Source organism: Biomphalaria glabrata, chromosome 18 (genome assembly GCF_947242115.1).
Source record: "Biomphalaria glabrata chromosome 18, xgBioGlab47.1, whole genome shotgun sequence".
Classification (NCBI taxonomy): Eukaryota; Metazoa; Mollusca; class Gastropoda; family Planorbidae; genus Biomphalaria; species Biomphalaria glabrata.
Genome location: NC_074728.1, coordinates 21,139,271 through 21,151,541, shown reverse-complemented (window position 1 = coordinate 21,151,541; position 12,271 = coordinate 21,139,271). Strand labels below are relative to the sequence as shown.

General features: G+C 38.3%; 1 protein-coding gene across 1 annotated transcript in view; it reads right to left on the bottom strand.

Moving 5' to 3' along the window:
• The window catches only part of LOC106075208 (uncharacterized), a 61,446-nt gene that overhangs the window by 23,808 nt on the left and 25,367 nt on the right, over nucleotides 1-12,271 (bottom strand). The window contains exons 7-11 of the mRNA XM_056017337.1: nucleotides 10,315-10,370; nucleotides 8,188-8,301; nucleotides 6,058-6,251; nucleotides 4,201-4,349; nucleotides 2,004-2,099 (exon numbers count right to left, since the gene is read on the bottom strand). Coding sequence (XP_055873312.1) covers nucleotides 2,004-2,099; nucleotides 4,201-4,349; nucleotides 6,058-6,251; nucleotides 8,188-8,301; nucleotides 10,315-10,370 — 609 coding nt within the window. The remainder of the gene's footprint in view (nucleotides 1-2,003; nucleotides 2,100-4,200; nucleotides 4,350-6,057; nucleotides 6,252-8,187; nucleotides 8,302-10,314; nucleotides 10,371-12,271) is intronic.

Sequence of the window (12,271 nt, the reverse complement as noted above, 5' to 3'; positions counted from 1 at the left end):
TCTAATACCTTAAAGAGATAGTTGGTTTGATGTTTACGGGAAAAAGTGCCTCCCTTCTAAATAAATGCCCCTTGTGTCCAATCTTTTTGAAGGCTATATACACGCCACTACTATACAATGATTAGACGTTTTACTTTGCATATCAAGAGTCAAACTCCCGGCGTGTGCTTCAGACAATCGGCCTGAAGGGCATCCTGGTCGTGTGGTATGCGCTCTTAGATTCTAGCGTGTCGTACGATAGTGATATAATTTGTGGGTTCGAACCCTGCCCATCCCAATGCCCCACTGCATGACTTCAATGCCATGATAAATATTTATCTTTTAAATCAAAAGAAATATGTTGTAAAATGTTTTACATGTTTCGGATGTCCCTTCAGAGTTGAAGATAATTACTTCCTAGTCCAAACCCCCCGCAGGACGACGGGGGGATGGGAGCGGGCAGGGTTTGAATCCTCGACCGTCGATAAATCCGAACGACAGTCCAGCGCGCAAACCGCACGACCAGGCAGCCATCCAATGATTCGAACTGTGTTAAATGTAGTAGACGAACGAGGCAAGACAGCGTAACAATAAGTCACTTTGACCAAAATGCATCGGGCACTGAGTCATTGACTTACCTTTCACAAATTTTCCCACTTGGTGTGGAGGAAAAAAATAAATACGAAACTTTAACATATTATCTCTTAACTTTGGATCTAGGTCAAATAAGATCGAAACCGCGGCGGTTAAATTTACCATATACGATTTTTTTGAAATCGTAATTTCGAGCCAATATGTTTTTGAAAGATGACATGATACAAAAATTACCGCTTCCTGTTCGCTCCAGCTAAAGGGGCCTAATTGTACTTACTGGCTCTATTTTTTTTAACCCTGTACGGTAGACGACTTAAGCATTCTGAAGTACTGCTGATTACACAAAAAATAACACGTCATTGAAGTTTAACCCTAACAGGCTAGTGAAATACAAAATGAGAAAAAAAAAATTCTTTCCTTTCTGAACTCGGAAAGTAATCACGGGAAGATAGAGTTAAATTCTATATTCTGTTTTAGCCTCTCTGAAGTTTACAGCTGGTATACCGTTGACTGGGTAATGGATTCAACATAAGCAAATGAATCATTGACGTTTTGCCAATGATGGGGGTCAACACAGTATTTCGGTCATGAGAATTGAGATAAATGTAAATGTCAAATTAATTAATTGTAAAACAAAAAAAACTACATAGGAAACGTTGAAATATCATGTAACATTTGAACATGATCAATTCATAGCTTCACCTTATTCCTTCTTTTTACAAAATAACAAATCGTAGTAAAACTCAATTACCCCCCTATCCCTATTCGCTCCCTCCCCCCCCCCCCCCCCCCCGGTAAAGCATAATAGCGAAAGAAAATAAATTCTAATTTTACAAAGATTTATTTCTTAATTATTACTTTCCCCAATTACAATTTTTCGGCATAAAATTTATAGAGATAAGAGTGGGTGGGGGGGGTGGAGGAGAATGTACAGAGCTGTAACTGTTTTTATTAGTCATTTAATTTATAAAGCACTTCTGAGAAACCATGATGTAGGCTCCACCGTGATAACATAATAAAACTAAACACGAGAGTTCAAACGAGATGTCACATTTTATAAAGTAAAAAAAGTTTCCCTTTCAGACCTTGTGGTCTTTAGGGTAGATGATGTAAAGGTCATCTGTTTATGTGGCCTACGGTTAACGAGGGTTATCATGTGGCCAGCACAAGGACCAACCGCCTTTACTTTTCTCCCAACTCATGTCAGATACCCATTAGGGCTGGATGGACTCATAGGCGCCAGAAGATCCCGAAATTTAAAAAATCCCAGTCTTCACCAGGATTCGAACCCCAGTCCCCGGTTCGGAAGCCAAGCGCTTTACCGCTCAGCCACTGCGCCTCCTGAATTTTATGCCCCCCCCCCTTTTTTTTTGGGGGGGGGGTTGGGGTTGTGACGTAATATCCGGACGGTCTTTGAACAACTTGCTTACGCTTTGACTTGTCCTAAGTTCGTTTCAAACAATGAGTCCGCAGTCCCTTTGAAGATCACGACGAAAGACCACCCTTCCTCCATGGGATTCCTGATACTGAAAATAGAAAGCCGTAAATGCCAATTTCACAAAGTTCTTTCCATGTAACCTACGCGGCCCCTTTCATGGGCCCCGCGCTAATTTTAGGTGTAGATTTTAAAATTAATCCAATATAATTAATATTATGAGATTTCCCGCGGTCTCCTGGTCTACAGGAGTTCCCGAAAATCTCCTGAAATTGCGAAACATACGAAAAGTCCTGGGAATCTCCTGAAATTATTAAAATCTCCTGAAAAATAGACAAAATTGTCATTTCGGGGTGTCATTCAATTTGATAAAACGCCTATCTTACGATATTTAATAAAAATGTAATAATAGGGCGAATTTAACCAAAACCGGAAGTGACAGTACTTTATGTACTTTAATATTCACTGGCATAGATCTAAATCTATCTCGATCTCATAAAAAAAATCAAACGCGATTTTTTAAAATTATTATACATTATAGAGATTTAAATCTAGACAGATTGGATAAAATAGCTGAAGACACTAATGATGCGATAATTTAAAATGAAGGGGAATCACTGTATAAAAAACATTGAAGCAGTACATAGTCTAAGTATCACTTGTGTTACGGTAAGACGATGTGCAAGAACTGCAAGGTGAAACAGTAGACTAGAGGACTGCAATGGACTTGTACAACACTTTGGTGACTTCTAACAGACAAGGAATGGGCTAAAAAAACATGGAAGGGGTTGCAATCTTTCCAGCCTAACCTCAAAGGAAAAGGAAGTCTGATAAATCTGTGGGAAGACTTCACACCTGGAAATGCTTAAAGATAAATACTGGAAAAATTGTTTAAATACACTTTTTTTGTCATGTAACAAATATTTTGAAATATTGTTAATCTCCAACTTTTCACAATTATTAATTTGGTAAGAAGATGAAATGACCAGGGGATGAAATGATAAGGGGAATGAAGAAACCAAGGAATGAAATGACCAGGGAAGGAAATGACCAGGGAAGGAAATGACCAGGGAATGTTAAGACTTGGGTATAAAATCAGCAGGGATGAAGTGACCAAAGATAAAATAACCACCATGAATGAAATGACAGGGAAAGAAGTAACCGGGGATGAACTGACCGAGAATGAAGTGACCAAAGATGAAATGACAGGGGACGCAGTGACCAAGGTTGAAGTGATCAGAGATTAAATAACAAAGGATTAAGTAACCAAAGGTAACAAGGGATGAATTGACCATAGATGAAATGATCGGGGATGAAGTGACCAAAATTAAAATGACCAGTTGATTTGATTTGATTTGATTTTGGTTTTAGGCACATCGGCACAATTTAGGCCATGTCGTGCCTGCAGCCCCTTAAGGACTACTCTCTCTCTCTAAACAACAAGGGCCAGATTCTATACAGTCATATCATTAAAATCAAGGTCACCGGGATAAAGTAACTGGGTAAGAAGTAACAGGGGATGAAGTGACCGGAGATGCAGTAAGCGGGGATGATGTAAACAGAGATGAAATGATCGTGGATGAAGTGATCAAAGATGAAATAACTGGGGATGAAATGACTAAAGATGAAATGACAGGTGATGAGGTAACAGGGAATGAAGTGACCATAGTTGAAATGACCGGGTATAAATTGACCAAAGATGGAATAACCGGTCACAGTGTTAAGTTTTTTTTTCCTCACTTCTTTCTTCCATGAAGAATTCGCAATCTGAAAAGTGGACTTGAAAATAATTTTTTTCAAAGTTTTCACTTTTTTTTTTACTAGACACAAGCTATAAAAAAAGTAGACCATTATCACCAGTAATGTGGGTAAAGTAAATTTCCCTTTCAGACATTGTGGTCTATAGGGCAGATGATGTAAAGGTCATCTGTTTATGTGGCCCACGGTTAACCAGGGTGTCATGTGGCCCGCACAACGACCAAACCGTCTTTACTTTTCCCCCAACTAATGTCAGGTACTCTTTAGAGCTGGCTGGACTCAGAGGCGCCCAAGGATCCCCGAAAAATAAATATCCCAGTCTTCACCAGGATTCGAACCCTCTGTTCAGAAGCCAAGCGCTCTACCGCTCAGCCACCGCGCCTCCAGTCATGCGCCATATATTTTCGAGAAATGCTCTATTGGATTTACTTTACCTGATCTCGTAAAACGTAGAGTACAAAAAGGTCGGAATAAGAACCGTTAAAGAAGGGGCTCCCAAATTGGCTTCACAACTGCCATACATCGCGTAGGTAGCCATGACTGGAAAGTTGCTTTTTATCACTTGAGGCTCTAGGTTTAAGATCTGTGTAAGAACCAGAACAGCAAAAAAACAGTAGGCCTAAAATATATATATATATTTTTTTACAAAACTTATATCAACTCACTCTGTCTGTCTGTCTGTCTGTCTGTCTGGTTAAAATTTTTAAACGTTATTTACTCCGATCGAGCTGAAAAAAATCGATTAGTTAATTATATATTGATAATTAATTATTTAGGTTGGTATCTTAAACAAAAGAAAGAAATTGTACTTGACAGGAGTGGTGGTATAAACTAAATTAGTCCCCTTTACAGGTCGCTGCTTCATAAGTAATTTTATACAAACAAGAGATAACTGTACAATCTACTATTTTCTAGGTACCCGTCTAGCAGAATGGTTAGGACGTCCGGGTGGGGAGCGATTTCATTTACTGCCCTCCCCACCTAAACCCTTTGCGTAGGGGGGGGGGCGGCGGTCAATTTGTTAAAAGCAGAAATCATAGTGTTTGAACCAAATTAGCTGACTCTATATCATATGAGCTGTTTGAACCCACATGAATATGGTCGAGTCACAATCTAATCTCAAATGGAATAATTAATAAGTAAACAGTGAAAGATGGTTGTATCAGGTGGCACAAGCAACGAATGCAATACCCTCTCCCCCCCCCCCCCCAACCAATCGGATAGACCAATACTTTCCTTGTAACATTTAAGTAACGAAATTACAAAATTTTCAACACAAAAAAATGTGACACTATTATCAGTTTTATAATAATTAAGATACTACTACTACTACTAATAATAATAATCTATCTTGTCCGTAAGGAAATCTGTCTTACAATTTGTGCATTACACCAAACAAAACATTATAACTATGAAAACAAATCAAAACGTACAATCACACCAGACTCACTCATAATTTACATGTGAAATGTTAATATCAGGTAGTTTCTGTGCTGTAAATTTAATTCTTATATCGAGTCGCCCCCCCCCCCCATTCTTTAATGCCCAATGCAATCATTAGCAATAATTATAAAAAAAAGCTCCATTTTCATTTTGTGATGTCTTGGGCTATGGGCTTTTGTCTAGTTCTCTCACACAAATCGATAGTAGTTATCTTTTCTGGCCACCTAATTCCTAATATCCGGCTTAGGCATCTGTTAACAAAGGTCTGGAGCTTTTTCAAATTTGTTTTAGTGACTCTCCAAGTTTCTGAACCGTATAGAAGAACAGACTTAACGTTTGTATTATAGATTCGTATCTTGTTGTGTAGAAATAATGCCTTAGAGCGCCAGATAGTTTGAAAAGTTAAAAAGGCAAACCTAGGTTTATCGATCCGAATTAGTATATCATCATCAGCTCCGCCGATAATACTTATCGTATCCTGGTATATGTATGTGTATATTTTAAAATTATTTTTTTTTAAATCTTTCTATGTTTCAGTTTCTAAAATGGTTTGCAGAATTTCTTAAATTAAAAAAAAAAAAAGAAAAACAAAATGGAGCTGGATAGGACACACCCAGCGAAAACCAGCTACCAAGGCAGGCACTGGAATGGAATCCGCAAAGAAAAAAAAAAAAAAAGAGAAAAGTGGGCAGACCCAAGCATCAGTGAAGCTGAGGGTACTGGAATGATATGGGAGCAGATAAAGAAAGCTGCTCAGAACCGAGTTCGGTGGAGAGGTGTGGTTTTCGGACCTATGCTCCCTTTGGAGTGCACAGACAAAATATCAAGCAAGTCATATATTTATTTACCCTGGTCGAATTTCCGGCCACGTCCAAATTTGAGACGTTGCTACTAGAACCAGACATAAATGTGACTTTGGTATTGCTTCTGCTGGCTACAACTATTACTTCCCCCACTATATTAGATTTCTTGCTTGTTTCATTGTTGGTAGGGGTGAAGGTCATGAACTCTAAGCCGAAGTACTCCACGGGCAGGATGTTTTCTGCGGAAAAAAAAGTAAATTAAAATAAATTCCACAACTCAGTCCTTTATGTAATGTAATCTAATCTCATCTTATCTTATTATATACACTAGCGGATCCAGAACTTTGGAGGGGGGGGGGTGCGATTTTATTTCAAACCCTAACCTAACGCCCACTAAACCCTAATCCTAGGCATAAAATCGTGTACAGAATATATATATATATATATATATATATATATATATATATATATATATATATATATATATATATATATATATATATAATATTAGAATTTCAATTTAAAATAAAAATAAAGCAGTGTTTCTCAACCTTTAGCGCAAAAAAAAACAACAAAAAAACAAATATGGGGATTTCTCTTAACAGCCAGGGACTCTGGGGGGGCACTGTAAGTTCCCACAGTGGGGTCTGGGGCGAAGCCTCGACGCCAAAAGAGTTTACTTGAATGCTTCAATGCAGAGAGGCATTCTCCTGAGATCTACAGCTCATTATTCATCCTGTTTAAACCTTTTGAATAATGTTTTACTTGAAAAATATTCTAATAGCAATTTACAGGCCCTTACTATATTGCAAATACATTCAATTTGTTCCTTGAAAATATAAAATACGCAACATATTTAGATTTTTCTTGTTGAATGCTGGTTTTCCACTGCGTGTAAAACAAAGGTTGGTTATCGCTGCTCTATTCGAAATAAAATAATAATAATAATAATAATAAGGCTTCTCGTGGCTACGCAGCCCCAGCTGTGACCTACATATTTTGCAACACCGAGGGCAAGCGTAACCATTGCCCGGCGGTGGTCAATTAAGATTTTCTTTTCACGGTCTGCGTCTGTGCCCAGTACTTCAAGAGGTTAGGGTGATAGGTATAATGGAAAAGGGTTTACGTACAAACAACATTGCAGGATACGTTTATAGACGTAGATTTTATTATTGTAATAGTTATCTTTGGGGTGTTTTTCTGCTAGTGCGGTTATAGCTTATACATTAGATAAAACTTTGAAAAGTACGGCATTAATATTTTGAAGGAAACAAAATAAGATAAGTAAGGTGTCACGAGTACGTAAAGGTTATTTCCTGGCCTCAGTTAGGCGCCCTCATATACACATTCATAAGAGAAAATAGAATTACGTGGCGAGGAGAACCGCCTCCTATTATATTGTTTACATGATAATACAAAACAGGCTTGCAATACAACACCGTTACTCAGTAAGCCCACAAGATGTGCTGGTGGCCCTCGGACGGCTTACGTGAAAGTAAATTTAATAAATACGAGAGAATTCATTATGGGGGTCGGCTTTCGACCTCGCCTAACGGTGGGCGATCCGGGCATTTTCTTCGAGCAGTGATCTCGAAAAAAAAAAGGATATGATTGAATGGTCGTTTAGTAGATTGGGCAGGAAAGCGCTCCCAGGGAGGTCAATACAAGCGCTACAAAGACATTCTCAAGAGCTCCATCATAGAATGCGATATCGACATTCACGGCTGTGAAGCACTAGCTCTCGATTCCTCTTGGCGTGAAGCTGTGAATCTCGGAGTCTCAAGATTTGAGGCAAGAAGAGTGGCTATGGTGAAAGAGCGCAGAACCTACAAAAAGCTGAGAGAAGAAGCAGACCTATCTGCAACTGACCAAACCCACCCCATGCCACGTATGTGGCCTGCTTTTTTTAAAGCAAGGATTGGACTTTACAGTCGCTTTCGAGTCCATAGGGAATGAAAAGTGTGCTCATCGTCCACCATAAAGGAGGAGATATAGTAGATGGGGGGCATCTTGGGACAGAACTGTTGTTGATGTGTAACAAGGGGGAAGTACTTCCTGTTGGTCAAGGTTGTTTTTTTTTTAAAGACTTTAACTGGACTATTAGCGGACACTCCAAAACATCACGCTGGCTCCGGAAAAAATTGCATCGCTATGCGTTCTCTAAATGACTCTTACCTAACCCTACATCCGCAATAGCAACGTTGTCTTTTTCGCATCCTACTCTTAATTCTCTGCTGAAGCAAGATCCTGAGATGACTCCTATTTTTTTGTCAGCGACAATATGTGTACCTAGCAATAAAATTCATATTTGATCAACACTGGAATGAGATTTAGATTTCAGATTTTATGGCACAGATTCAAGTTTTGAGTTCGGTATGTGTATCTGATTTGTATACTGTTATTATTTTTATAAAATTCACTGCCTTTGTAGCATTTATGCTTTGTGGCAAAACAAATAAATCGTTAAATTGTTGTCGATGAAAAGTTTAGTGTGGGTTCGGTCCAATCTAAAGTTCGGGTTCGACTCAATGTTATGAAATTAAAAGTAAGTAAAGTCTATAGGAGAGGAAATATAAAAGTCATGTTTCTGTGGCCTACGGTTAACGAGGGTGTCATGTGGCAACCGCCTTTAATTTACCCAATTAATGTCATATACCCATTAGAGCTGGGTGGACTCAAAAGGCGCCAAAAGATCCAATCCCAGGATTTCACCAGGATTCGAACCCTGGACCCCCCCCCCCGGTTTGGAAACAAAGCGTTCAGCCACTGCGCCTCCGTTATGAAATGTACATTTCATTTATCAAGGATGCCAAACCGTTTTCAACAAGTGAGCCACTTAAATGTGACACTCGCGGTCTATATAACTGAAAAAAAAAACAAGAAAAAAAAAGAACATTGATGCACGATACGTTGGTTTCATCCCTTTCAGCCTGTTAAATAAAGAGTTGCGATTTTGTTAATAAGGCGCTTTTTTTGTCAACTGTTACATTCGAAATCAACTTTATTTTTGTTATAGTTTGTTGTTGAGTTCATTAAGATATGATGTGATGTCACTTTACAAAGCCAAATCCCCATGATTAAGTTGAGGCACCTGCATCCATTGCTCCGTTGTAAAAAAATTTTGTTTCATGTCTCATATAAAAAAAAAAAGTTTTTAGAACTTTCCAATGCTAAACTACATTTGTTCTGAATCAGCACATTGCCATATAAGTAATAACTAATAACTACTTATTCACATTTGACACCTTTAGTAAAATCACTACATTTAGAAAGCTTTTAGGATAGAAGACTTAGAAGTATAGTAGCAATTATATATAAAACTGTGAACCATTATCTTCAAATACAAAAACAAAATCTTATAAAATACTCAAAGATACAAAGATGAAAGCACATTCCTCATTCCATATGACAGGACGCATTTGTACCAATGCTCCTTCCTCCCTAGAGCATGGAATGGGTTGCCTGAGCCAGCCAGGGAAACCAGTGACTTGGAAAAATTTAGTTTAGTTCAAAAGAGTGTGTGATGTTAGTGTGGCCAATCCTATGCCTAGACATGGTCGAGCTTCCACGCCTTGTTAGACAATTAGATGTGGATCGCCACCCGGCATCCGCTTATTGTGGGTCTCAGCCTCTCACCGATCCTGCCACTCTCGGTAGGTGACAGAGGCTATACTTTCTCTTAGGTTCGAGCAGGGAATTTGGGTTCCTTACACCGCTTGAAATTTTGCGACTCTGCCTGCCATCTCGTTTCCCAAAGTGTTTCGTCACTTGCAGTTTTATTGCACGCATTAGAGAGAGGGTATGACAGTGTGGGCGTCATTGTCCCTAGCATAGAAAACGCCCCGCCCAGGCAATTATCTCATGTCTATAAGATAATTATATAGTCTTTCCGCGACTGGAGGAGCCTTGCATACCCTTCTATCGCGAAACGACTAGGGATGAACTCATAGAGACGATTAGCTCAGGTTTAAATCCCGAATTAGAATCTAGGATTTCAAAACTAGTTACTCGAACGTGAATGTGTTCAATCGTCTAAGAAGACGAAACATTAACATATTTAGTCATATCTATGAATACTATTACTTTCCCTTTTTAGTATCAAACAAAGTAATTAATAGAATATTCGGTTAATCTTTTTTTTTAATTGATTCATTTCTTGTCTATGCTAATGAATAATCGTGCTAAATTTCAGACGAGCCGAGAATAGGTGCGGAAGAAATAACGTGTACAACTAATTTTCCAGACAGACAGACAGACGGACAGAGTGACTTGAAATATAGTTTCGCACATTTCGACACTTACCTGTGAATGACGTTGCCTCTTCAACTTCACATATCGATATCGAGTGCGTCATGAAACTGTTGAGTTATGTTCATATTTCCATTAATTGTCCACATTTAATGATATCAGTGTATAAGTATAAAATAAACATAGTTTAGGTATATTACTATCTCTCTTTCGTAGTTTTTAGCGTCCCCTGAAAAGGGGAAGAGACGCTATTAGTTTTGTGTGATCTGTCCGTCCTACCGTCCGTCCGTCCCGTTTAGATCTCGTAAACTAGAAAAGATAGCGAAAATCCGACATCATAATATTTTAGACCATTTAAAGTTCTGAAGCAACGGCTATTTTTTCTTTTTTAAAAGCGAAAAATCTAATTGTTAAAATCAAGTATGCAAGCAGTTTTTTCATAAAAATACACATTTTTTTTTTCAAACTATTCACTATTAATAGTAACAAACACAAGAGGCTATTTAGTAAGGGAGATGACTATTTACCATATTTTTTAAACATTTATGCAATCGATTTTAGATTTTTTTACATCTATTCACTATAAATAGTTACAAACACGTTAGGCCATTCAGTATGCAAATGCGACATGAAGCACTTCAAAATCGACACTAGCAGCTGGGAAAAAGTGGCACTGAATAGATCCACATGGAGAGCGAGCATAAAGGAAGGGTCTCGGATTACAGATGCCATACACAACAGAAGCAGAAAGAAGGGTTAAAAAACAACGGCCCCTGGTGATTACATATGCCCAACCTGCGACTGTAGCTGTGTATCAAGGATTGGCCTCTTTAGTCACACAAGAAGTTGAAAACATAGTCTCACATTTTGTAATAATACTACAGAGGCTATTTAGTTAGGAGGTGACAATTTCCTATATTTTTTTAAATTATTTTTTTTTTACAATTGTTTTGCTAAGTAAAGTAAGTTCTGTCATACTAACTACTACATTTAGAAAAAAATAAATGTTCACTTTTTTTTAAAGTGAAAAATTCTATTTAGCACGCTTATAATTGGAACATAATTTAGTTTTGCATATTATCAATTATATCGCAACAGCTCATACAATATCTGTCAACCATCTTTCTCCATTCTTTCTGTTATTTGCTTTGATAGATTCATTTTGATATTCTTTCTGAAAATATTGAAACCTATCTATCTATCTATCTATCTATCTATCTATCTATCTATCTATCTTTCCGTCTGTCTGTCTGTCGGTCTGTCTGTCGGTCTGTCTGTCTGTCGGTCTGTCTGTCTATCTGTCGGTCTATCTATCTATCTATCTATCTTTCTGTCTGTCTGTCTATCTATCTATCTATCTATCTATCTATCTATCTATCTATCTATCTATCTATCTATCTATCTATCTATCTATCTATCTATCTATCTATCTAGTATCTTAAAATACATAGAGAGCTCTTTGCAGGCAGCAATGTCTTGACTAGCGAGACTCTCGAATCTCTCTTCGACAGAACTGAGATCTCTGTAACACTTCTTCTTCTTCTTCTAGCCAGCTTTATTGCTGCTGAGCTGTGAGCTCTTTTGCAGACTGTGCCAAGGAAAAAAAGTGTGCTGTTTTCTTCAGTTGTTCAGCACTGCCGTACAGGGTGTTGGTTATGTTGGGCTGGAGTGGTAGTAGGGTCTGCTTAAGGTGCATTAGGGAGGGGCATTCAAAGAGGATATGGTTTACGGTTTCAAAGGGGTGGGCGCAGTGTCTGCAAAGGGGTAGTTGTGTGGAGTTTATTTTGTTCAGGTGGTAATTTAATAGTGGTGTGTGTCCTGTTCTTAGTTGGAAGATTGTAGATTGTTCTTTGCGGGGGAGGAAGTTAATACTGTCCAGTTTGTTAGGCGTAGTCATTTCTCTGTACATGGCTCTGCCTGTGTTTCCTGATGCCCATTGGTTGAGCCACTCCTCTTTGTGATTGTTGACTAACATTGACCTTAGGGTGAGGTAGTTAACAGGTCTATCTTG